The sequence below is a fragment of the Meriones unguiculatus genome, chromosome 4 (assembly GCF_030254825.1).
Source record: "Meriones unguiculatus strain TT.TT164.6M chromosome 4, Bangor_MerUng_6.1, whole genome shotgun sequence".
Classification (NCBI taxonomy): Eukaryota; Metazoa; Chordata; class Mammalia; order Rodentia; family Muridae; genus Meriones; species Meriones unguiculatus.
Genome location: NC_083352.1, coordinates 115,189,403 through 115,215,624, shown reverse-complemented (window position 1 = coordinate 115,215,624; position 26,222 = coordinate 115,189,403). Strand labels below are relative to the sequence as shown.

The window sequence follows — 26,222 nt, the reverse complement described above, 5'->3', positions numbered from 1 at the left end:
TGTCTGCATTGCTCTCTCAGCCCACAGAACTCCCTACAAGGGTGGTTTTGGAGAAGCATGACGCAATAGAAGCCATGGCGGAGTCTCAGGCAGGGACAGGTGTACTGGTTGGCCTGTATAATGTCCAAATGCTTTAAAACAAAACACAAAACCCACTATAAATAGCCAAGAGTGAACCAAATCTTATTGCAACTGAGCACAAAGCACTGAGTGTTTACTGTTGGTTTTAGAAGAGAGGATTGGGTAGACATGCAGGCACTCATTGGAGTTCCTCATTGGAGCTTTGCCAAGAGATGTCTGTCCTCCAGAACAATCATGCTCTCGAAGGCAGCAGTGCTCATGAGTTCTGAGTCATGAGTACAGGACAGCACACTGGTTGCTTTAATTTGTAACTCATGCCCATAGTAAGTCTATATAAAATGTAAATAAATGATATTTTCAGAAGAGAGTAATGGGCTCTAAGGAAAACAAAATGGGGAGCAGCACTGAGAGGGCTGTGTGAAGCCCCTGGGGGATGGGAGGGCACCTGCTGGGGTAGAACCACAGGTAAGTGGAAGCCTGTGTGTCGTGTGTGTGTGTGTGTGTGTGTGTGTGTGTGAGAGAGAGAGAGAGAGAGAGATTCCCATTTTTGATGAAGAGACTAGTATGTGAAGACTCGTGTTTGTAGCACCGTTACGAGAGAATACTTAGCTTTAATCACCAGTGTATCAAGGCAAGTGTGCTGGCGCTGCACACCCACCTTAGCAGCTCAAACCAGGAGTGGAATTGCTGAAGGTCGGTGAGGATGTGGAGCAGCCAGTTTCCTGAATACCGGTGAGCTGACCTGAGACCCAGCAGTTCCGGGTAATTCCTCAAACTGCATAGCGCTATAAGCATCGAAGTGCTGGGAACTGCGTTGAGTCTCATGTAGTCTAGTGTCTCGAGCATGTTAGGTGAACACTCCTCCACTGAGCTTAGCCTTTCTTTTTTTAATTTTGAGACAGGGTCTCACTAGTTGTCTAAGCTTTCCCCAGGCAGGCTTTGAATTAACAATCTCCCCTCAGCCTCATGAGTAGCTGTGTTGTCAGCCTGGAACACTGGTATCCCAGATGATCTCTATCCATGAACTAATCTGGCACAATTCTGCTTAGCGTCTGAGACGGGAAGAGGCCAGGTATGTTCATGGGACTATGATGGCAGTCCTTTATTTTGTAAAAGGAAGCCATCCAGATACCCAGTGACAACTGATAAGTTACCCAAGTCATGTAGTGCAGTACTACACAGCACTGCAAACGGATCATCGATAGCCATTGTGGAGAAAGCCAAGATCGACCAAATGAGAAAGAAAAGCGAAGGTTGTGTAGAGCTTGCTCTGTCACTCTTAAGACTTGTGCAGAGGCTCAAAGGCAGCAAGGAGGAGTGGGGACCTCACTCTGCAGTGGAAATGCACAGAAGGCTTCCGCCTTGATTGGAAGCCCTGGGCTGGGGTGCTCTAGACAAGCTGCCGATTGTCCCTCATTGGAAATGGACAGAAATTAAGGGGGCCCAGTTACTAATCAAGCCCTAACGTGTTGTCAGCTGGTTGTGACAGAGTTATGGTTCAGTTTCTTCCACTGCCATTAGAGGTAGCAGCAAGCTGGCTGCCTTCAAAGTCTAGCCAGTGGCAGGCTGGCTTCCTGGGCTGTATACAAGCATGGAGCAGGGTTTCTGGGTAGTTTGTGGTGGGTGGAGGGTCAGGGCTCTCCACTGTCGGCCTGTACATTCAGTCTCTCACTATACACAAAAGCCTGGCTGATCTCTGTGACATCAGAATAAAGTGAGACATGTCCGTTGTTGGATGAATGGACAAATATGGTTTATGTTCATAATGGACATTGCTTGAGTCTTAAAAAGAAAAGGTACCCTCATGCATGTTACCACGTGGATAAGCCCCAGACATGACAGTAAGTGAAACAAGCCAGTCATAAAAGAACATAGTTCTCCTTTCATTTCAAGGTCCTAGAGTCGTCAGATATGTCATAGACAAAGTAGAATGTTGGAGGGAGGGAGGAATAGGGGCAGGAGTTTTAGTTCAGCAGGCTGAGGTCTGAGGAGAGGCGGTAAATGGTAATGTCACAGCATGAATCCATGTTCTGCCCCTGAACTTTATATTTAAAATGACCAAAATGGCAAATTTCATTTACATTTTACCATCACCACAGCAAAAAAGCAGGCACAAAGGAATCTACATTGTACAGTTCTAATGATGTCAAGTTCAAAACCAAAGAAACCTTTGATGTTCAATTGGAAAACAATCTTATATAATGTTTTTAACTTTTGAGAATTTGATACATGTGTACAATGTATTTTGATCTTGTTCTTTAATTCATCCCAGAGCCCTCACCAAATCCCATTACCATTTTTGTGTCTTTTTCTTTTTTTAAAATAACCTATTGCATTCAATTAGTGCACAGGCTTGGGGCCATCCGCTGGAACACAGTCAACCTACCAGGGGGCCTGAAGAAAATGGAGCCCTCCTCCCTTAGCTGCCATCTAAACCAATAGGGGTGGGGCCTACTGGAATGTTGACTAGCTTGATCTTGGGCAGGTCTTGTGCAGTGGGGCTGCCCTTTAAAGGCCCCTAGTGACTTATTTCAGCTAGGCCTTGCTTTTTAAAGTTTCCATTATCTCCCCCAAACAGCACCAGAGCTGGGGCTTAGGCATTCAGAGCCTATCAGGGACATTTCATATTTGAACTGTAACAGCTGGCTTGGCTTACATTTGAACTGAAAAGGGACTCAGGTGTGGGATTGCCCTCTATGGCCATAAAGACTTCTCTGGCTCTCTGACTTGTGATATGGGGCTGAAGACTGTAAACCGAGCATCTTTAGAGAATATTCCATCTCTCTCAGCAGGATGTGTGTGTGATGTTTGATTCTGAGGGGAAATGTAATTTGGGGCGGGTCTGATTTGGGGGTGGAATTTCGAAGCAGGGATTTGGCCTCCTCTGTTCTTGCTCCAGGAGCTGGCTGCACTCTAGCAACTAGATGAGATGGCAAATGAAACTTGGACCAAATGCTAGCCCACATGAATTGGGCCTTACATAATCCAAATCCTTTGGCATCCTGTAGAGGAAGGGAGTAACAGATTTCTGAAGACAGTACGCTGGACTGGACTTACTTTCTTCCCATGAATCCCACCAAGTATGGCCTCCACTGAACCCAGAGCATGTTTACCCTTGCTTGGAAGAATGTCTAGGTCACAAGTACTGGCCTGTCTCAGAATACAAGGTGGAAAGAAATCAAGGGAGACAGATGACATCAACCTCTGGTCTCCATATGCACACACATGTGTTACCTCCACAAACACCAGAAAGAGGGGAGGAAGGGAGGGAAGGGGAGAGGCGAGAAAGAGAGGGAAATGGTAGAATTTCACGGATGCACACTGCATTTATCTCCCACTTTGTGAAAGGCACATACTCTCCTCATGCAAAGGCTCTGTTGTCAGTTTCTGCTATTGGGCTCTGAGGATGAACATCAGGCTAAATATGGATATCAAGTAACCTTGCGCCCAAAGGTGCCCCACTGTATACTGGGCACTGTGTCCTCCACCCAGACAGAAAGTCAAGGGTGCTTGGCAAGGACTCAAACACCAAGTGGTGGCCATGAGCTCAGTGGGCAGGGCTCAAGTGGACCCTTGATGTACACTGGTTGTAGTTGGGAAATTGTATGTCTGTCTTCCAATGGAGCACCACAGCCCACTTGCAGATTCACTGCCGCCTGTCTTCAAGGCTTGAATTTTGCAAGCTTCAAGGCTTTGGTGCCCATCATCAGAGTGCTTCCCTAATGGATACAGCAATGAGTTCCCTGAATTGGAGACCGAGTCTGTCACTTGGGTATTTCTGAACATATTCCCAGGAACACAAGAGTAAAGGGAGTTAGTTACAGTGCTGTCCTGGGTAACCAGCTATGCCATCAAGGGGAAATTCCATTACGGCTACCCAGAGAAAAGGCATAAGGGAGTTTGTGTAACATTGGGACTTCCCTGAGGCATCTTCTTGTTCCCAGCACTTTAAGGGTTCAGATTCTCTAGGAATAAAGGGTTAGGCCACTCTCAAATAGTGAATCTCAACCATCTGAAGTGCCAGCCAAAGGCAGGGTGACCATGACACGGCAAATAGAACATATTCCCAGTGCCAGCAGCAGCCACTGCACATTGCAGCAACGGGAAGAAGCTGTGATGTCTTCCTCGCATTGTCTTTTCATCTCCATCCCTCCTCCAGTCTCGTACACAGAGCGCCCGGTAACAGCTCTTACTGTAGTGGCACTAGTAGAAGGGCGAGTGAACCTGCAAGCTGGATCCATCCAACAGGACATGGCTTTGGGGTGTCTTCCCTTTAGAGAGAGATCAGTGTTTGGGTTACGTGTGACAGTTTCCTTATGTAGAAACATATATGAAAGAGTGTATGGGAAGAATATCTGTGTGAGCGTGTGTGCCAGCGAGGGTGTGTGACTGTGCCTGGGTGTGACTGTGCCTAGGTGTGTATGTGTTGGATTCCCCAGAGCTGGAGTTACAGGCACTTGTGAGCTGCCTACATTGGGCGCTGGGAACCGAATTTGGGTCCTCTGGAATAGAAGCAAGTGCTCTTAACCATTGAAGCGTCCGCAGACCCACTCTCCTGCATCATCTTCCTACAGATCCAGGAAGGATAGGGGTTTGGCTGAGTCATCTGCTTTTTTCTTGGTGGTGCTGGAGGGCAGAGTGCCGGCTTTATAAGTACAACAGACGGAACAAAATGAATAATTCCAAGACACGGCCATGTGTTGTTACTTAAAGAGGGGACAAAAATAACAGGTGTCCACTACATTCCAACCTTGGGTTTCTCAATACACCCCATTCCACACACACACACCCCATTCCACACACACACACACACACACGGGCACAGACGGTTGGTTGTTAGAGGTGAATGTTTGGAAGGCAATATCCCCAGACAAAGGATTCTGGGCTGTTGCTGGGCTCCCCAGAACTCTCCTCATTGGTCTGTTGCCCCAGGCCTTGTCAGTTTTTCCTTCGACTGGGTGGATTTGATGTATTCTTCTTGGATGGTCGCCTCCAGCGTCCTCACACAAATCTCTGGAACCTGTAAGTGTCACCTTACTCAGTATGTGGGTCTTCCTTGGAATTATGGTTCAAAGGATCTTGAGATGATATCATCTTGGACCACCCCCATGGGCCATAAATGCCACCTCAAGTATCTTTACAGGAGAAAGGTCTGGGGAAATGTAATACACAGTGGAAAATGTGATGCTATGGCAGGGGCAGCACGGGAGGAATGCCAAAGGCCAAGAGCTGTGAGCGGGGTTTGTGCTCTCCTCCCGCAGGTCCCAGAAACAGCCTGCTAACACCTTCAGTTTGGACTTTTTGGCTTTGGGAGCTAAGTAAGAACGTGTTTTTTTTTTGTTTGTTTGTTTGTTTGTTTGTTTAAAGCCACCAACTTTGTGATAATTTGTTACAGAACCACTGAAAATGTACATACCTTCCTGTTCATTCACTTTTGCTTAAGCCAGTATGAAGGCTTATACTTGTGGTCACTCACAGTTTTCATTATTTGATTATTTGACTTGTTTTCTTTTTTGTGTTGCTGGAAACTGAACACAGGGTCTCATGTATGCTAGACAAGTGCCCTCTCACTAACCTACAATCTCAGCCCTTTTTATTCTGAAACAGGATCTCACTTAAATTGCCCAGGCTGACCTTGAACTCACTCTGGAGCCCAGACCCTGAGATATTTCTCAGCCTCCCTAGTCACTAGGGTTCTATGCCTGTGCCTCAAAGCCTGGCGAGTTATACTTTCTAGCGATGTTAATTCCAACGGGATTCTTGTCACGTGCAAATGGTTCTGGCTGGTACTGCACAGACAAAGCCTCTGAGGATGTGGATCGTGAATCGCTCCATTTTATTGATTGCCCACCTTCCCCCGGCACTCAGAACAAATCAGGCAGTCAGCTGTAGGCTAGCAGAGGCAGGTGCTTGGGATCTCTGTGTAACACTGTCTACCAACCCGCTGGCGTGGGAGGGAGCCAATACATTCCTGCTCGGTCGGCACAGAACCTACAGCAGACTCCAGGCAGACGGCTCTCCCTGATTTGTCCCCATAACACGTTCACAGTCTTGTCTGGAGGATCAGTGAGTCTGGATGTGTGCTCAGCCAGGACAAAGAAGGGTGTGGGAGGCCCTCCAGTCTGTCCCTCATCTGGGCACAGCTGGACACAGATGTTAGGAGGTGAATACGCAGGAGAGGTGAGCATGGTGAGCTCCCGAGAGGCTCTTTGGCTTAACGTCTGTCTCGGCTGCAGCCTGGAGGCTGGGAATGCATGTGTTGAGCGTCTGTTGTGTGCTCTGTTTGGAATACTCTTCCTTGGAACCCCCTTCCCCTTTTTTTCTAATTGTTATTTATCCTTATTATAGCCGGTTAGACTGTCACTCAGGAAAGCATTCTCCGATGGTTTCAGGCCACAGATTTTGGTAGCTCATGGCTTCCTACCTAGTTAGTTAACTATTGTGACTGTCACTATCACATCTGGGTCTGTCCCTGACTAGTTCCCTTGTTAGTATAGGGCCATCTGTGTTCTCTACCATGACAATCTCCTGAACCTGGTAAACAGGTAAGAGACCTAGCAGTCAAGGCAAATCCGACAGGGTTGGGTCAGTGTGGAGCAGGAGAGGAGGAGACAGAAGAGAAGCTATGGGAAATTGGAGAGTGCATTCTTCCTCCAAAGGTATTGAAAGAATGTCTAAAATGCACTTAAAGTTACCATTCATCTAAAGAAAACATGTCTGAGGACCCATGGGAAGCCTCAGCTTGGGACTCTCCCAATAATGATGTTACATGGGAGAGTGAAGAACCATGACGAAGTCATTGTTAAAGGTCCCCAAACCAAGAAGGGCTGGGAATAGACTGCCCAGTGGGTTTCCTTCTCAGTATTGTTCACACCCTTTCAAGAGCAAGGTCTCTGTCTATTTCCTCTTTCGTCCCAGGGCCTGCTTCCCAGTAGGCTGTAGCAATTGCTCAGTCTGGACAATATTCACCAAATATCCACCCTGCCCCAGGGATGAGCCAGTGTGATGAAACAGGGCCCCAGGAGACCCCAATGATATAGAAATGGATGCTTAGCCACAGCATGTAAGAGGGTGTGGAAGGCAGGACCCCTTCCCAACTTGTTCAGCCAAAGAGCAGATTTGGCAGGAGGGTATAAAAGACTTGCCTCCATCAAGTATGACAGGGCCCTTTGAGGGTGGGATGGGAGCCATGGTAGGCAGGTTTATACTGCCATAATAAAGATCATGACCACAAGCAACTGGAGAGGAAAGGGTTTATTTGGCTTATGTATCCCAGGTCATAGTCCACTGAGGAATGCCAAGGCAGGAATGCAAGGCAAGAACCTGGAGGCAGGAGCTGAAGCAGAGATCATGGAGGAACACAGCTTACTGGCTTGCTCCCATGACTTGTTCAGTTTGCTTTCTTACAAACCCCAAGACCACCTGCCCAGGGCTGGTACCGCCCATAGTGGGCTGGGCCTGCCCATATTAATCATTAACCAAGATAACATCCCACAAGCTTGCCTACAGGCAACCTGACTGCGGTGTTTTCTCAACTGAGGTTCCTCTTCCCAGGTAGGTTTAGCTTGTGTTAAGTTGGGGAAAAACCAGACAGGACAGGAACACGCAAAGCAGCCCTCTGCCGCCGACAACAGTTCAGAGCTGAGCTGGCTATGTAAGGCAGAGCCTCCTCAGGAATTTCCCTGGGTCACAAGTTGTGAGTGATTGGCTGGAACCGAGTTCTGGGAATAGGGGTTGGCCGCCTCTCCCATAGCAGGTATAGAGCTGGGTCGAGGTCCCAGAAGGGTCTGTTCAGGTTTTCTCTGTAAGTCAGTCCTGGGAAGTGGGTGTGGAAGATGATTGTGCTATTGATGCTACAGATTGTCCAAGGATTCAGCCCCCAGCTCCTTTCCCAGACTTTGCTAAAAGCTGACTTCTTCACTGGGACATTCGGGTGAGCTTCACTTCCCTCATCTGTGAAATGGGGATAATTATCTGCCAGCACAGGGCTAAAGGCTTGTGCAGAGGCCGCCCTCTTCCTCCTCTTGGTGCACACCTACTTCCGGGGAGGTTGTTGCGGGGCTCCCGGAAGGTAGGGCGGTACTATCCTGCCCTGGGGTTTTCGAGAAAGATCGCTAGCCCCTACACTGCTCAGGTGGATGACTCCCATGCGGAGCGGAAGCAGGGGAGGGCTCTGCTCTACGTGAGCGCAATCCAAGGCCGTGGGGGAGGGGATGCCACGTTTTAATAACTCTGAGATTGAGCAGGCTCGCCGGGGGCCTGGGTCTCCAGGTCTGTAGAGCGCCCCTCCTGAGAAGTCTCTCGGGACGTTTCCAGAGACACGTCGGACACCCCGTCAACACTGCTCAGCAAGTCCTCAAACTCCCGCTGGCCGCTGCTCCGAACCGCCGCCTCCAGGGCCTTCTGGCGCCGGTAGAAGTGGGAAAACTTGTTGAAGATGATGGTGATGGGGAGCGCAACCACCAAGATGCCCCCGAGGATGCAGCCCGAGGCCGCCAGCTTGCCAGCCACAGTCTCCGGCACCACATCCCCATAGCCCACTGTGGTCATGCTCACGGTGCCCCACCACCAGCAGGCGGGGATTGTGTCGAAGCCCACGTTTTCTTCTTCAGCCGTGTAGGCCACGCCCGAGAACACTGACACGCCCACGGCCAGGTACAGCAGTAAGATGCCCACCTCACGGTAGCTGTGCTGAAAGAAAATGCATGAGCCCACGTCAGAGCTCCCTGGACTTACAAACCTAGTGTCAGGAGAAACGGAGGCTCACAGAATAGAAAGGGAAGTCCAACATCGAATGCGAGAAATCGTGCCAAGATCCCGACTTTCTTCCAAATACAGTAAGCAACAAGACTTGCTGCAATTGATCACAGGCCTGATTTCTGTGTACATGGTGCAGGCCTGGCCACAGTGATTCGGGTCATGATGGTTTTTATGCTCTCACAGAACCAAGAGGACCACAGTTTATATGTCATAACACAAGGAATGGTTTTCATGCTTTGAACTGCTCTGTAATATTTCTGACAAGTGCAAAAATACTGGCTGCCCCTCAAGGAAACTGAGCGGACATGAGTTCCTTAAACCATCTAAAGGCTACACTTGTATATGGGTCCCTGGCTCTTAAACAAGGCAATTCTGTCCCCCCCCCCCCCCCCCCGCCTACCGGGGATGGTTTGGAAATACTTGGAGACATATTTGGCTGTCACAGTGGGAACAGGCTGGCATGCATGCCGGCCAGGGATAAGGCTTACCATCTTACAGAACATAAAACACTCCCCTCCCTGATGAAGAATCACCTGTCCTCAAATGATGTCAATGCTGAGGGCCCCCTGTGCAGCAGGATCTCTCAGACGGTAATTATGTAGGGCTCGGTTTAAAAGCCCAAACCCAGTCAAGTAGGTCTGGGGTTACAGCCAGAGAGTCTGCCTTCCTGGCGTGCTGCTGAGTGTTGGGGAGGCTTTTGATGGCGGGGGCCATCACTTTAGTAGCAGGTCCCCCCCCCCGACTATGTCACGGCCATGTCTTGACTCTGATAGCCCTGGCTATTCTTCTCCTTCCTTGTAGCTAGGAGCCCCCAAGCTCTGATTCTTTGCCAAGTAGCAAGGCTTGGGGAGCGTGAGGTTCTTCCCTAGGGTGGTTCTGAATTAAAGGGATCTGGATAACATATGTCCCTGTAGTGCTGCCTCCTAGAACCTCAGTTTCCCTATCTGTGAAGCAGTGACAATACAAGTCCTTCACAAGCTCCCCCAAGCCCTTGGAACAAAGAAAAGGAAAAAAAAGGGTCCAGAGTTCATGTCCTTCAGCACCTCAACCCCACAGCTGTCTCTTCCTTCTGTCTCCCCTCTACCGACATTCACTCTGTTTCCTTAGCAGACCCTGGCACAAGTCGCTCACATTGCCTCCTTCCCTGAACCATGCTAATTTCAACCCCCTGGGCGGGGCCCATGGCCAATACACTGCAACCAGGCTTATAAAACTCAGCCTCGCCACCCCGGGATCTTCATTTACGGGAAGAAAATAAATTATAGCATCTTCCGGAGGAGGCTGTCCTAAGGACTAATCAATAATGGATGTGAAACTGGCAGGAACACTCATTCTGTGTCCAGTAAGTGTTAGCTGTAGGCTGCTCCGAGGCGACCTGTGACTACCTGTGCCTTCCGATGATGCCAGAAGAATGGCACATTCCCACTCTGCCGATTGCTTGGAACTGTGTTCTATGTGATATTTGATAGACACGTCAAAAAGCCCTTCCCTCTCTTCCTTCTTTCTGTTTTTTTTTTTTTTTTGTTTGTTTGTTTGTTTTTGGGGGGGAGTGGACAATAGTGGTTCACTTTAATTGTTAAAAGAGTTATTTAAAATTACATGCATGTGTAACTTTGTGTGCCTGTATATGCAGGCATGTGTGTCTGGGTGCCTGCAGAGGTGCTGGGGTCCACTGGAGCTGCAGTCAGAAGTGATCATTAGCAGCCTGATGTGGGTGCTGAAAACCAAATTCGGGTCCTCTGCAAAAGCAGTACCACTGCTCTTAACCACTGAGCTATCTCTCCAGCGCTATGGTTCACTCCGTTTTGTTTTCTGTATTCGTGTGTGTATGTGTGTGTGTACACATTTTTCTTTATTCTCCTGGGGAAATACAGTTAGTGCTAAATCAATGATTCTCAACCCTTTGGGTCGTGATCCCTTTGACAAGCCTTTTTCCCACAATATTTACGACTCAGAACAGTAGGAAGATTACAGTTATGAAGTAGCAAGGAAAATAATTTTATGGTTTGGAGTCACCACAACACGAGGAGCTGTACTGAAGGGTCGCAGCGTTAGGAAGGTTGGGAACCACTGCACTAAGCCCGTCTTTTTTCTTTTTGAGACTTGTTTTTATTTATGCGAAGGGATGTTTTGCCTCATGCGTATTTGTGCACATGGGTGCAGTGCCCACGGAAGCCAGAAGGGGGCACCGGATTCCCTGGAACTGAAGTTTCAGGTGGTTGTGAGCTGACTCCTGGGTGCTAGGAACAGAACCTGGATCCTTCGGAAGAGGATCAGTGAAGAAGACTCTTAACCGAGTCATGACTTCCAAGGCCTTCTCTAAAGAGCTGTGGGGTTGCATTGAGCTGAATCTTGGCCTCCTGACTTATGCCTGGTTCGAGGGTGGCGTCCATCCCACGGGGCACCTGGATGTGGCTAGGCTATACATGCCTCAGTTAACGCATCCTGCTCTGCATCCTCCCTCTGCCCCAACCCGGCCTCAACCGCGTCCTACCTTGAGCGTGGCGCCCAGCGAGCGCAGACCCGTGGAGTGGCGCGCCAGCTTGAGCACGCGGAAGATGCGCATGAGGCGGAACACTTGGACCACTTTGCCCAGGTCGCCGAGTTCCTCCCCGCTGGCTCCACGCCGGTCACCGAGCGCCGCGCCCGCCAGCAGCGTGAGATAGAAAGGCAGCACGGACACAATGTCGATGAGGTTGAGCGGGTGGCAGAAGAAGTTGCGCGGGCTGGGAGCCAGCAGCAGGCGGGAGGACACCTCGAAGCTGAACCAGGCGATGCAGAAGTACTCCAGGCGGCGCAGCACAGGGTCGTCGCGCACGTCCTCGGCGCTGCGACCCGCGGCCACCGCCGCCACCGCGGCTGCCGCCTCCCGGGCTTGGTACTCCGGCAGGCTGTGGATGCACATGGCCGCGATGGAGGCGAGCACCACGCCGATGGACACGCAGCTGAAGAGCTTGCTGGGCAGCGAGTAGCCGGGGTTCTCCATGGTGAGCCAGAGACGACGACGCAGGCGGCCACAGCGGGCCGCGCCGTAGCGTGCCAGCTCCCGCTGCACGTCGGAGATCTCGTCGGGACACGGGTCCACGCTGCTCGGCGCGTCGCTGTCCTCGTCCCAGGCGCGGGGCCGCGCCACACGCCGCTCCAGGTAGCGCGCGCGGCAGCACGCGGCCAGCGCGTTCTCGCCCAGGCCCCAGTAGTCGGCCTCCTGGCCGAAGGCGAAGACGCACAGCTCGTCCAGCACGTGCAGGTGGCCGGTGCGGTAGAAGTGCAGCAGGCCCAGGAAGAAGCCCGGGTGCCGATCGAAGTAGAACTCGCGCGCCGCCGCGTCGTAGTCGTCGCACAGGCGCCGCGCCTGCTCCTCGGACGCCGCCGCCTGGAGGCGGCCTAGCCGCGTGCCCGGGAAGCGCGCGAGGGCGCGCGCGCTCAGCAGCCTCCGCACTCCGCCCACGTTCACGCGCAGGGCCTCGTCTCTTGGTCGCCAGGGCACCCCGGAGCCCGGACCCGGGGACTCGCTCACCATGGCTACAGTGTGCCTGTGGATTAAAATCCCAGGCGCCATCCACCACGCAGGGTGCTGGAACGCCAGGCATGGAGCAGGGGCCCAGATGTCGAATGCCCCTCCCCACCCCCGAGGACTCAAGTCAGGCCTGGGTCTGAATACCCTTGACCCCCAGATGGGGTGACTGACTAAGTCATCCTCCCCACTCCCAGTTTCTTTCCTCCAGGCACAGCAAATGGGGAGGCCTACCTGGCAGGGCTATAGAAGCGATGGGATGGTGGGGTCGCCTGGCATCTGCTAGGGGCCAGGGTAGGACATCTCTCCTTTTCCAGGACAAGCTTGGATTTAGGAAGCCAGATGTCTGCGGTGGCTCTTCTCAACCTCAGGATCCTCGTCCGTAGATGGGATTGATTGAGGAGTACTATCTAGGACTATTAAGAAAGTCAGCTGAGACTCCTGATTCCCAGAGTGTGTTCCAAGGACTAGGAGCATCCCCATCACAGGACTTGGCCAAAGATGCAGCAGTCTTAGCCTGCCCTGATTTTGACGACTCAGGACCTCTGAGGTGGGAGGCTGCACTCCATGTTTTCATATTGTATGTATGTTTGTATGTATGTATGTATGTTATGTATGTATGTGTGTGTGTATTTGGAGACAGGTTCTCACCATGCAGCCCACTGAGGCCGACGTCAGCCTTTTGATCCTTGTACCCAGTCTCCTGAGTGTTGAGATTCTAGACAGGCGCCAGCGCACCTGGCCAGTTTGTTTTGAGAGGCCTGGGGGGTGGCTCTGACACGAGGTCCAGTTCGAGAACTACTGGACTAGACTTACGCGAGAAACACCTGTGGTGTCCTTCAGACCCGACCTTAAACCTTGTCTCTGCATTGTCTTAGCAGTCACTTATTTCCTCTTAACCTTGCCAGCAGAGATCAGACTATCCACTTGGAACCGGGGCTAAAGTGGTTGTGTGGCCCAGTATCTTTTCCTGGCTCACTTTGTCGAATTATCCACCCAGGTCCTTGTCTACCGGAGTCAGGCGAGGCAGAATGTAACTTTATCCTTAACTGTCCTGTCCCTTGACTAAACTGTTTCTTCTCCAGATCTTACTTTCCTGCAGAATACACAATGCAGATAAGAGCATGCATTCCAGGGATAGCCGAGGGCTAAGACGGTTTATGGAAGCTTTCTGACTTCGGTGGATACTCCAGAAATGCTAGATTTTCCCGCTGGCCCCTGACCCCTGGGGGCTCACTTCTGCCCCAAGAACTGTGCAATCCCTCCTGTACCGAAGGGTCAGTGATGCCTTCTTCCAGGGGATGCGGATGGAGGGCATATGAGCCCAGATGCCCTTCACTGACGCTAGGTGGCTTGCGATTCTATCCTTAGCTTGGCTCCTGTGCTAACCCAGGCCAGTCTGCTGGCTCTGGGTACATTAGCCCTCCTATCCAGAAGGAATAGCACAGCACTGTGGATGAACTGTCATGAGAATACGTGCAAAGTCCCTGGCACATGCTGGGTGCTCAGTAAACATCAAACTCCCATTCATTCTTTTCTTTTTATCAGCTCTGAGTTCAAATTCTGCCACTGCTAGCTGTCGACCTGAGGGGACCCGTTGCCCTCTCTGAGCTGCTGATTCCCTCTACAGTCTGGAGTTGCCCCGGAGAGACTCTGAGGATTAAACAGGCCCAGTGTTTGTGGTAGTGCAGTCCCTGGCCCATCACTGAGGAGTGCTCGCATCCTCCACGGGCTTTGGCATCCAAACATACAGTTCACTTCTTTCGCCCATTAGAAGCTCCATTTGGAGCATCCTCCCTGCCCACATCTGCCACTCATTTCCCTGATCTATGAATTAGGATAATTAATTCCACAAACATTTCTTGTTAAGACTCCCAGTCAGTCAGAAACACTGGGTGGTTTATTCAGGATCACTCAGACTGTCCTTGGGCCTCTCAGGGGACTGGTTCAGCACTCTTGATACTTTTTGTGAGCACCCCTGTGGCCCGCCGCTTCCCGGAGCTCCTCACACCCAGCGCGCTCAGTTTCATCCTAACACCACCCAGGTTTTCTGAATCCCATTTCACAGACTGTGCAAGCGAGACCAGCCCTGTCAGGCTGTCCCTCCTTGGAGGTCTCCTAGAAGGGACTCCAGCACCAGGGATCCGCAGGCCATTCCCCTCCCCCAGCCACGCCCCTCCCCGAGGGAGGCTGCTTACCTGTCCTGGCCTCCAAGGATCCAGCGCGCCTGTCCCCCAAGCTCTTTTCTGCCCCGCTGCGCCTCACTACTGCGGAGGCCCCGAGGCCCCCTCCTTTCCTGTGTTCCCGTCCCCCGCGGCTGAGGCCGCATCGATTGCTGCCGGGGGAGGGAGGGAGGCCGCGGGCGGCCGGAGGCGGTGGTTTCTATTCTTGCCTGGGATGGATGGGGGCATCTTTCAAAGTCAGAGCCTGGAAGGATGGGACGGTTAGGGAATGGGGACACCTTTGGAGAAAGGTTTTAACCTCAGGCCCAGGAATGGCAGCGACCACAATTTGCTTAATTTAGTGATTAATACGTGCCAGGCACTGTTTCAAAGGACTTAGCCCAGTCACGTTTGACACAAACTTGGCAGCGATAAGGTCTTCAGCTTCTGGTTTTATAGGTGCCGCCCAAGTACTGGCTCGGGACTGTGGCGGTCTGAGTTAGGAGGCGGGGGAGGGTGCTTCATTCCCTTGTAGACCCCAGGCTGTGCCTGAGTAGGCTCTAGCGCACTCTCTTTTTCCAAGTGAGTCGTGAAGCCGGAAACCCATCCTTCTGTCCCGGAGGCTCAGAACTCCCACTCCGTGGGAGAATCCTGATTACTTCCTTTCAGGAGGACTGCCTGCCGGCAAAGACAACAGTGCTGAAAACTTAAAAGAACCCTCACCCTGCCCCAGCATTTCTTGGAAGGCTGCTGTGTGTGTTTTCACTCATAGCAATGCTCACAAATAGGCCCCTCCCTTGGGTCAACACAGGCCCCGAATCATTGCCGTCTCAACCCGTGAGTTGGGTGGCTGAGGTGCTGTTCCTGAGCTGGATGTGTAAGGCCTGAGAAGAAGGAGGACTCTCTCAGGGTCACGTAGCTGAAGTTAGCACCAAGTGCACAACGGAAACGATGGGACCCACCTATGCCATTTACAAGTTATGAACTGAGAGTGAGGCTCAGTGGCGTTGCTTGCCTGTTGGGCATGAAGCCCCCGGGCTGAACCCCAGTACTGCAAGCACACCAGGCACTGTGGTTTATAGCTATAATCACAGCAGTCAGGGAGGTGTGTGTGTGTGTGTGTTTGGGGGGGATCAGAGGTTCAGGGTCATCCTTGGTCGAATAGAAAGTTCCAGGCCAGCTGAGATACATATTTCAACTTCTTTTCTTTCTGATAGTGCCTTACAAAAGGGAGGGGAGGGCTGGAGAGATGGCTCAGCAGTTAGGAGCACTGGCTGCTCTTCCAGGAAACTTAGGTTCAATTCCCATTACCCACATGGCAGCTCACAACTGTCTCTAACTATAGTCCCATGGGAGCTGATGCCCTCTTCCGTTGTGTAGATAAACAGGAAGACAAAGCACCCGTATACTAAACAAACATCTTTTAAAAAAAGATACAGATGATTTTTTTGAAAAAAAAATGTATTTTATTTAATCTAATATATTTCAGATATAATTTTAACATGATATCAATAAAGAAAGTATTAGCGAGATATTTTCTATATTCACTTTTGGGCTAAGTCTTCAAAATGCAGTATGCTAGTTTTTTTTTTGTTTTTTTTTTTTGGTGATGTTTTATTTTAGGGTTTTTGGTTTTGTTTTTTTGCAAAATGTGTTAAAAATTACCATAATTTTGGCAGCTCCCAACCTTACAAATTTGTCATCCCACTGTTTCTTTAGATCAGGAGTATGTGAATGGCATAGCTACACACTGTACTGATTCGTGTGTGCTTGAGTGTGTGTGTGTGTACAAATGTGTATTAGCATGTTTGTGTGTCTGCTGTTAGTGTATGTGTGTATATGTGTATGTATGTTGTGTGTTAATGTCTGTTTGTGAGTGTGTGTTAGCATGTGTGAGCGTGTGTACTTGAGTGTGTTAATATACATGCATGTATATGTGTTAGTATGAGTGTATGCGTGAGTGTGTGTGTTTGGGTGTGTGACTTACTGGTTTGCTTTTAAAGTGTGATGATGACCCATCCCTTCTGTGATTAGACTGTGCAAAGTTAGGATTTTCTGTTGGCTTTCCTGAAGCAAGTTACCAGGCCGGAAGGTTATGGAAGTGAGGGTGACTCTGGCCACTGGCAGCTGGGTATTTGGTTCCTGCGCCTTCACGGAGCTGAAATGCCGCCAGCAAACGCTTGCTAACAGAGCCTTCTCTAGCTGAGGCTCAGATAACATGCCCTTCCAGGCCGACATGCGGCTGTAGCCCCAGGAAATGCAGGACCTGTGCTGGGTTTCTTAACCCAAGGAAACTATGACCTAATAACTGTGCATTGATTAACCCACTTCATTAGTGGCAATTCGTTACCCAGCAATAGATAAGGCCTTTGCCCCTGGATTCCTGTGTGACCTTGGGCCAAGCGTCTCTTCTTGGTTGTTTCTCTTCCTTATGTGCAAAGTGGGAACAGTATCTTCCTTCTGGATTTCAGAGTGGGTTAGCACATGCTGTGCCATCCCCACAAATAACTTTTCCTGCTTTTACTGTCTCAGGCTCAGTTAGCTGCTGGAACGGAAATGGATTCCAAGCGGCTTCACTAGAGAAGAGCTTGTCTTTTACAGTAGGACGCAGCAGCTGCAGCTGCTCCTGAGCGGCAGGCGCTGAAGATCAGCTCCTTCTGACTCCCTCCTCCATTCTCTGGTGGAGCCTTCATCCCAGGAGGGGGTGCTGCTGGTTCTCTGTGCATAGGATCATAGAACGGTTGAGGCTCTGTTAGCCTTCTGTGCACACTGGCTCCTGGGGTGTTTTCCCTCTGGACAAAGCTACAGTCTGTTTGTTAAACCTTCACCCAGGCCGCCAAAGCCTTGTGTGGCTAGCAAGGGGAGAGGTGAAGGGAGAGCTACATTTGCTCCCTGTGGGCCTTGCCTCTGTCACATTCTCACGAGCCTCCTCTCTTTCTGGGGTACTTCTCCTCGGCCCCCGAGGGAACACTTCTAAGTTGGAACCAGCAAATGACTCTTTCTACCAGAATTCTTACTGGGGGGCCCACGACAGGTCTCCAGGTTGCAGGTGTAGCAGCTGCCTTCCAGGAAGTGTGAAGGGTTCCTGGGGGAGGAGCAAAAGGCTGACCTTGTCTCATTAGTTGGAAAAACAATGGCTTCCTAGGAAGGCCTGCCCGATGGACTGATTCCTGCTTCTGACTGGCCAGTCTTGAGCCTCCTGGACATCTCTAGCTGGAAGGAAAGCAAGAGGAAAAAAAAATGTTTAAGGTCATTTACCTTTTTAAATTGTTATAGAATGTTACTAAAATACACAAATATACAGTTGTGGCTGAACTAACATTTCATGGTTCCGCCTTTATGTTGGCCTGGGAACTTTGTGGAGGGTCATAAGCATTCCAATAGCTAGCTGAGCAGTGCGGACTATATTTCTAACTGGAGACGCTATTGCTGAAAAGGAAGGAGGGGAGAATGGGTGATGACCGTCACACTTTCTCACTCCTACTAAATCTCAGGGCTTGGGCTTCCAGGGTGAATTAGGTCTCTGTGGCCTCCAGTATCCTCCCACTACCCCCAGCCCCGCCCCAGGCCTTTATAACAGGGGTTTGGCAGCTGAGAACTGAGGAGACACTTGAATAGACAATAGTCTCCACGAAGAATGGTGAGTGGGTCAGGAACCGGAGCAGAGGGGCTGTGTGGATATTCCCCCTGTAGTCAGAAAAGCTGCAGCCTGTGATCTGGCACCCCGTGTCACTACAGGGACCTAACTCAGAATTTGGAAGCCCTCAAGAGCCATGGGTGGGACTGCTGGCCTCCAAATTTTAATTGGTTTATGTGGGAGTGTCCTTACCAAGCCTCAGAATGTTCATCCTCTTCTCCCTCCAGAACGAAACCCATGGCTTCCAAAGTGTCTGATCCAGCCTGTTCACACAGCCTTCTTTGGATAGCATGAGTCTCTCTCTCTTTTTTTTTTCCATCTGTGGACACTGTTGTTAAGGCTGGAAGGACCGACTTTTCAAAGACCTACTGTAACTGCTTAATAGGGCGATAAAGAATTGGGTCCCAACTGTTCAGGGTTGAATCCTACCTCTAGTATGTACAACTCCTTTGACTTTGTCCAAATTAACCTCTTCGTACCTGAGCTCTCTTCATATGTGAAACAAGGAACAACAAAAGCTATCTGGTAGGCCTTCAACACCTCCTACCACAAATAGCCCCTCCACCCCACACCGAGTGTGAGGCTTGTCTGAGACAGCACAGCTTTAGACAGTGGCTTTCCAATGAGCTCTTCTTGTGGCAGAGGCTGGAGGCCTCTGGAAGAATGTTGCCTTATGGCTGTTGGTTCTACCCCAACAGGCTCCCAGCTGGGCTCCAGATTAACTGGGGTGCTGTCTTAGTGTCTCTTTCTGTTGCCATGACTGACAACGCACTGACAAAAGCAATGGGAGACAGAAAGGGTTCATTTCAGCTCACTGTTCATGATACAGTCAGGCCTTCATGGCCCAGAAGTCAAGGCAGCAGGAGCCTGAAGAAGCTTGTTACATCACTTGAGGAACGCGTGCAGGCTATGCTCAGCCCACTTGCTTCATTTTGTCCAGACCAGGATCCCATACCTAGGGGAGGGTGGTCCCGCCCCCATTCAAGATGGGTCTTCCCTACATCAATTAGCCTATCAGTATAATCTCCAATAGGGGTGTCTAGAAGCCTGTCTCCCAAGTAACTCTAGATTCTGCCAAGCTGGCAATTTATAAACTAACCATTACACATGTGGGACATTACACTATCCCCTAGGGAATCTGGAAGAGACAGGACATGGTGGACAGACTAGGATTCTCTGTGTTCTCTGTGCTAATGTGATGGGCTGAGAGACTGAAGCCCAGAAGGAGGCCGAGAAAGAGCCAAGATCGCAGAGAGTCCCTGAGTCCAGAGAGCTTTCTTCCTTCCTGGGTGTCACCTTGCATCCCTGTTGTTAGCAACTGTTACTATGAGTCAACAGTTCAGGCATTTGAATCTAGGGATAGGATCTTTGGCAGCCAAAAAGGGGGACTCTTTCCATCTTCTACACTGCAAAAGGAGGTGGCGAAGGACTGGCCTGGGGCTACAGCAAGAGAGCGAAGGAGAGTCAGGAATCAGCTGTTTGGGTTTAAGGAATGGATGGAGCCTTGCTGACTCCACTCAAGAAATCCCAATTAGGCCCTGATGGTAGGCAACCCTCCCCCCCACTGGGGAATAAAGACAAGTGAGATGCAGCTCAACCATGGAGACAGACCTACTCTATACATGACACCCCAAAATGCTGGGCCACCTTTCCCTGGGTGCGGCATCCCCAGCGATCTTAGCAAGCACTTGGCTACAGCATGAAACAGCATCGACTCCCTGAGTGAGAGGCTCTCTGTTTCCTCCCGACTCTGCCAGGGAGCTGTCTGAAGTCAGAGCGCTGCCTCTCTGACATCTCTTTAACCCTTGTTAATCTCCATTTATTAAAACAGAGACAGGCTCTGTCTTGGCAGGTGGCCTTATCTAGCCAGAGTCTAATGATGTTATTTAAATGAAGCATGGATTAACTTAATGGAGCTACTGTTTTCATTGCGGTTGGCTTCACAGTTCCATTCGGCGTCTGGCCGGTGATCCTTTGGATCTGATTTACCTTAGTGAGGCCATACTTCCCCTCCCCTGCACCATCCTTTGTAAAGGAATTGTTTCACCCAAAAGAGGGCCATTTAAATGAAAACATCGTGTAGCTAGATGGACAGGGGCACTTTACACAACTTTATACGCTTCTGGTGTGATTCTCAAGGGGCAGGGAAGACTGGAACAGCACGTGTGGATGGACTGATATTTTAAAGAATTCCACTGGACATACATTTTGTGGGGGAGGGTTGCTGGAAGGTGGGTTCAGGGCTCCGCAGAGAAGGGGTTGCCCGACTTGGCATTTTAAGTGGAGGAAACAATTACGGAAAGATGTAAAAATGATTTTGAGCTAGGATGGAAGCTCATCACGGCAGTGGGACAGGGTGCTTTTGGGGTGCCTTTGAGGTGGGGACCTGAGAAGGCGGGAGTTGTAGGGGTAGTGACAACAGGGCAGCTGTCTCCGGAGAGGTGATCTGGGAGGCGGGATCCCTGGCCGCCATCATGAGCTCTTCCTGGTGGGAACCACACCTGGGGTGCAGAGCCACAGATCCTAAGCTGGAATTAGCCTAAAGAGAGGGAAAGAAAGGGTTACGCCCTCTTTTGTAACAGGGCTCTAGGCCTGATTCCTCCATTTAACATCCCATCAGTCTAACGCCGATGATGGCTAAGATCATCATCGTGACTCCCCAGCCTCCTTCAGAACGGCAAACTGATGTTCAGGGCGGCTCAGGGATGTGGCCTCCGTGGCGCAGCTCGTTCTGAGCCCTGTGTTCCTGCCACACTGATGGGAGCCCTTGCATCCTACGTCTCCAGCTGTGGCCACGTGTTGGGAAGACCTGCTTCTGAGGGAGGTATCCTGCTGAGATGGTTGACCCGGAAGGACATCCCAGAGCGAGGGGGGAGGGGGCTGGAGGGGGAGCAGGGATGGCACCTTTGCTGGGGTCTCGGCAGTCCCGGCCGCAGGCGCTGGCACAGCACCGCTTCCTGCCTGAGCAGTCCGAGTCTTGGTTACACATGTGCTTCGTAGGACCGAGGCAGCGGAGTTGATCCACGGGGCAGCTGCCCAACTTTACTGCAATACGGGGGCTTGGGTGAGTCTCACTTGGGCCCGCACGCCCTGGGGCTTGAGGCTTGGGTGGTCGGTACAGTGAAGTGGGCACTTACCGGAGACCCTCGGGACACACTGGCGGAAGCAGGCTCGGGAGCAGCACTTCCAGGATGAGGGACACTGGCGGTCGTTCATGCACTGATCCGGAGTCACCTGGGTGCAGGGTCTGTCGTCCGGCGGGCAGGCCCCCGATTTGTCTGCAGGAGAACCCTCAGGTCATGTAAGCAGAGGCAGCTCAGGGTTGGGAAGAATCACGGACTTCGGAATTGCAGGATGGAATATCGCAGTGTCTTACTTCTTGCTTGCCATCATAGGGGTTTTTTGTTTTTTTTTTTAAAAACATCTAGGGCTAATTTGGCACTCAAGCGTCATAATGGATAGGAAAAATAAAATTAAAAAAAAAAAATCTCAGGCTATGGAGATCACTCAGTTAGGACCCGGGCTTGATCCCCAAAACCCACGTTAAACAAAGAAAAACCCAGCAAAAGAATGGGAGGGAGTGTGCCGTGCGCGTGCAACCCCAGCCCCAGAGGAGGTGAAGACAGGGTTGATCTCTCAGGTTTGCCACCCAGCCAGCCTGGCCTCCTCGCTGAGTCGGTGGATGAGAAGCTCAGTCTCAAAAACAAGGTAGGTGGCCTGAGAAATGACACCCTAGGTCTTTGTCCTCTGCCCTTCATGCACACGCGCACACGCACGCGCGCGCACACACACACAGATTCTCCACCTCAGACAAGATTAGGTGGGTAAACCTACCCCCCCACCTGCGCCTCCCCCCCTTCTCCGTCGCGCCTGCTCTCCTGCTCACTGGCTCCTGAGCTGCTCCAAGCCAGCTCTCTCTGCCAGGCTCTGCCTTTGCCTGGCACTGACTTCCACCCTGGCCGCTTGGTCAGTTGACTGATCCCAGTTGAAATGTCACCTCTTTAGAAGGCCCTGCTCCTCTGAGCCCGGGGTGGGGGTGGGGGGGAGCCGGCTCAGGCCTGGGGGGTGTGCCTGCGGCTGTCTGTTCTTCCCATTGGCTAGAAGCTGAGGCTTGTTGCCTGCTCGCCCTGTCCGTCATGAGCGTAGAGCAGTGCGCGGTGCTGGGGGCTCAACGACTATTGGAAAGAGAGGGATCTGAAGGGAGGCCCAGGGCCGCATGTGTGCCAGCTGCTTGCCAGCCTGGCACATCCACACTCTGGTGTTCCGCGCTGTTGCCAGCGGCACAGCTTATGATTCAAGCGTCAACTCTGCCTTTGAACCTTTCCCTCTAACAGCTCTACGATGGAACTGATCTAGCCCCTCCTCGTGTTGACATTTCACGTACAAGCTGGAAATCACTTACCTCTGTGGAGGAAAAAGTTTAAGGCCTGCAAAGGACAGTGACCAGCCTATCCCCACAATGGCCTGGCTTAGGACCCTCAGGGTCTGGCTCCCTTTGATCTTTATGTCCTGCCTTAGCTGTTTGAGCTACAGGGATGGGGCTGGTCCCAGAGCTGCAGTTCAGTCTAGCATCACAGAAGCCATGATGTAATCCCTGGGACACCTCTCCCAGAAGGTCTCCCTGTCCCTGTCCCACTACCTACCCAGCACCAGCTACCCAAGCCCCCCGGAAGTTCCCACTTCCTTACTTAGAGTTCAGGCAGCTGCCTTTGGCTCTGTGTCAACCACTTCCTCCCTCTTGGGCACTGGCTGTGCGTGTAATAGGTGGCCCCCTGCTCTTGTACTGCCAGTTTTAGCGCTTGAACTGATGGTTTAAGCTGAACTGCTGCCCCCTGCTGGACAGTGAGCAGCATAGCCTGGGAGGGAATACATTCTGAGGGAGGTCGCTTTGGGGAGGGAGGGGGGTATTTGGGAAGGGAAAAACTCTCTCTCTCTCTCTCTCTCTCTCTTCTCTCTCTCTTCTCTCTCTCTCTCTCTCTCTCTCTCTCTCTCTCTCTCTCTCTCTCTCTCTCTCTCTCTCTCTCTCTCTCTCTCTCTCTCTCTCTCTGTGTTTTGGATCAGGTCAGAGCTTTTGGACACTATCTACAGGCCAGGATTTAGAACCAAACTCACAGCCCAGCACAGAAGTGCTCAGGCCTCGGACAGTGGGCCGGATGGAGCTGTCTGAATTCTAATAGGGGAAGTGGAAGCTGTAGTGGGCGGGGGTGGGGGTGGAGGGCAGCTGGTCCGGGGTAGGTTGCAGCAGAGAGGCAGGGAGAGCTGCTGGACGAGGGCCCTGGGGTTGGGTTCCAAGAACGAGACTGAATGGGGGAGGGGTGGAGAAAGATGGCATTTTAAGTGGGACAAGCTGAAGGTGCCACCGTGTGGAGACATAAAGGCCTGGGGTGTACAGAAGGGTGTTCGGGGGGGGGGGTCTGAGGGTCACCTCAGACCCATTCGCCTAACCTTCCCCCCACACGAAGCTTTCCTACTTGTGACACACTCACGCACACACCACAGCCGCTGTGTAGCCTGTATACCTGTGTAGCAACCATCCCGGGCATGGTTAAACAGATGTGCTTGGCTGCACAGATGAAGTCAGATGCATGAGCACGCCTAGCCCTTGGCACACAGCTCTCTAAATGTAACTACAAAACTGCCACCGCCCTGACATCTGAATGAGGGCAATGGCCTCTTATAAACAGAAGTGGCTGAGCTTCCAGCGAGACAAACCAAGGCTTTCCTGCCCTCGGCCCTGTTTCCTTCTGCCACTGCCTGCAATTCTGCCGAGAGCCAGGCCGATGTCTCATGGGAGAGAAACCAGGGAAGGACGGAGTGATGTGAACTGGTAATGGTGAGGGTGTTTGTCACAACTGACCAGGTAGAGCAGGCCCAGGTTCTGGTGGAGCCAGAGCTCACCCTGGGTGTGGGCATCAGGGCTGCCCTCCTGGGACCCCTCCGTGGCTGCACAAGATCACCACATATGCTGCATTTAAGGCCGTAGCTGACACTTGTCCCTCAGGGCCTCATTTATTTTCGAGAGGAAAGCACTGACCGCATTTCGTGGGGAGTGAGTTGGTGAGGTGAGCCTTTCTGACCCACAAGAACTGCAGTCAGACGCCACACTGGATGCCGCCTCAGTCTTCAGCCTTGGGTGGGCAGTTTAGCACTAGGCCTTGGTTTTCCTTATCAGTAAAATGGGGACAAAACAGAACTGACTCACTGTGTCGCAGTGAAGAGTGCTACATGATGGATCACAGGCAACACAAGGCCTTGCCATCCTGAGGTCTCCAAACAGCCTCCTCCCCCAAACAGCTCATGCCCTAGGCAGAGACCTGTGCCCCTGAGGAAGGCATACTTCAGGCTAAAAGGATTGGGTGCCATACAGAAACCGCTTTCTTCATCTACCCCGTGCAGGCTTCCCAGCTTTGGAGGAAGGGTTTCTGCCCCCATTTCCATACCTTTCTCCAAAGCAGGGCCAACTCTGCTAACGGGAATGGTCAAAGCACACCAGCCTCAGAGGGAGATGAGGGAGTGGCCTTGACCTGACGGGGGCACCTGTAAAAAGCACCCCTGTGCCTCCCTCACTGTCAACACGCCAATCTGAGCTTTGTCAGGGGTGGGAATGGGACTGAAGCTTGAGAAAGGAAGAAGAGAGACAAAGGCAAAGATCCTCCCATCAGATGCCAGGTCCCAGGAGCCACAGTCCTCGCTTAATTCCCAAGTCCCTTTTGGAAGCCATGTTGGAGCAATCATGTAATGTTTTCTCCATAGGGAGAGACACGGAGACACACGGATGCATGCAGACATGTCCAGAAGCTCAGACACAGTAAGTGTATGCATACAGACAGAACATGAGCATACCTGTACACAGAAATAGGCGTGTGTGTCCTTAAAACATTCAGATGTGGATGTAGGCCCAGGCGAGCACCGGGAGAAAATGGCAGAGTTCATTGGCAGGTGAAGACGCAAGCATGAAAAAGTCTGATGTGCAGATAGAAATGCAGGCTCCTGGGAGCACTGAGACAGGCAGGCAGGCAGGCAGGCACGCACGTACGCATGCACACCCCCCCACCCCCACCCCTCACTCACCACTGGCTGTCCCAAAGCCCTCACCCTCCACAGAGAGGAAGGAACCACTTGGCCCCTGGAGCAAAAGGATTCATGACACTCACCTCCCTTCTTCCTACACAAGGCCACAGGCAACTGGGTCTCCAAAGCCAGGAGGACTACCAGGAGGAGGGAGTTCTGGATTCTCATGTTTCTCTTGTGGCATCCACTAAGCTCAGGGCCCAGAGGCCCCCAAATTAACACCTACAGCCGCAGGCATGCCAGAGCAGGTGATTCAGGAGAGGAGGGCTAGAGTGGCTTGTGTTTTCCTGATCTCCGCCCCACCCTACCACCCCTGCCTGATGTCTGTCTGGCAGGGATTGAGCAAGAGTTGAAAGCAGGCTACCGGAGGTTCTTTGTGTTAGGGATTTGGATCTAGTCCTGCCTGTGTTGCTGACGTGGCCTCTGGGTATTGGGCAAGTCTTACCTGTCTCTGGGCCTCAGTTTTCTCATCTGTATTGTGGAGAGTGAAGGAGGAGTCATAACGAAAGCCACACATGGAGACTTTTTTCTTTAAGGCAACTTGACCCACGTCACTGGCTCTGCCTAGGAATGTGAGCCTGGGCCACCTCCACCCTCTGACTACAGGCATCTGGAGCATCTGGTACAACCAGGCTGGTTGCTGTGCCCAGAGACGGAAGATGGGTAAGGAGATGGCACCGGACTCTTGTTTCATGAACGGTCTTCCTAAGTATATAATTCTTCCACTGACTTCCTTTTTTCACTGCCCCTGTTAGCTCCCACTACCTACCCAACCCCTGCGCTGGGGATTAAACCCAGGGCCTCTCACATGCTAGGCAAGGATTCTACCACTGAGCTACGTTCCTAACCCCTTTAACTTTCTCAGTTTTGAGACAAGGCCTTGCTAAGTTTCCTAGGCTGACATCGTACTTGCTGCTCTGTAGCCCACACAGTCCCCTGACTTGTGGTGTTCCTTCCTCAGGTTCCCGAGTAGCTTTGATTACAGGCCTGCATCATC

The 26,222-nt window shown here is 51.5% G+C and overlaps 2 protein-coding genes across 2 annotated transcripts; both read right to left on the bottom strand.

Moving 5' to 3' along the window:
* Positions 1 to 7,250: 7,250 nt before the first annotated feature.
* Positions 7,251 to 15,189, bottom strand: Kcns1 (potassium voltage-gated channel modifier subfamily S member 1). Its single transcript, XM_021636316.2, has 4 exons — positions 14,554 to 15,189; positions 12,590 to 12,771; positions 11,336 to 12,374; positions 7,251 to 8,772 (listed from the first exon to the last, which is right to left on the bottom strand). Exons 3-4 carry the CDS (start codon positions 12,359 to 12,361, stop codon positions 8,305 to 8,307), a joined length of 1,494 nt encoding a protein of 497 aa, XP_021491991.1. The 5' UTR covers positions 12,362 to 12,374; positions 12,590 to 12,771; positions 14,554 to 15,189; the 3' UTR covers positions 7,251 to 8,304.
* Positions 15,190 to 20,244: 5,055 nt separating this feature from the next.
* LOC110548245 (WAP four-disulfide core domain protein 5) lies at positions 20,245 to 25,566 on the bottom strand. The gene is made up of 4 exons (XM_021636339.2): positions 25,309 to 25,566; positions 21,292 to 21,432; positions 21,059 to 21,199; positions 20,245 to 20,693 (listed from the first exon to the last, which is right to left on the bottom strand). Exons 1-4 carry the CDS (start codon positions 25,391 to 25,393, stop codon positions 20,689 to 20,691), a joined length of 372 nt encoding a protein of 123 aa, XP_021492014.1. The 5' UTR covers positions 25,394 to 25,566; the 3' UTR covers positions 20,245 to 20,688.
* Positions 25,567 to 26,222: the final 656 nt, after the last annotated feature.

Excerpts from the sequence above, each read along its gene's own strand:
- LOC110548245 (XM_021636339.2), bottom strand. The coding sequence starts at position 25,393 with ATGAGAATCCAGAACTCCCTCCTCCTGGTAGTCCTCCTGGCTTTGGAG. Across the intron at positions 21,433-25,308 it reads CTTGTGTAGGAAGAAGGGAG|ACAAATCGGGGGCCTGCCCG; the intron begins GTGAGTGTCATG and ends GTTCTCCTGCAG. Across the intron at positions 21,200-21,291 it reads GTGTGTCCCGAGGGTCTCCG|TAAAGTTGGGCAGCTGCCCC; the intron begins GTAAGTGCCCAC and ends CCCGTATTGCAG.
- Kcns1 (XM_021636316.2), bottom strand. The coding sequence starts at position 12,361 with ATGGTGAGCGAGTCCCCGGGTCCGGGCTCCGGGGTGCCCTGGCGACCA. Across the intron at positions 8,773-11,335 it reads CGCTGGGCGCCACGCTCAAG|CACAGCTACCGTGAGGTGGG; the intron begins GTAGGACGCGGT and ends ATTTTCTTTCAG.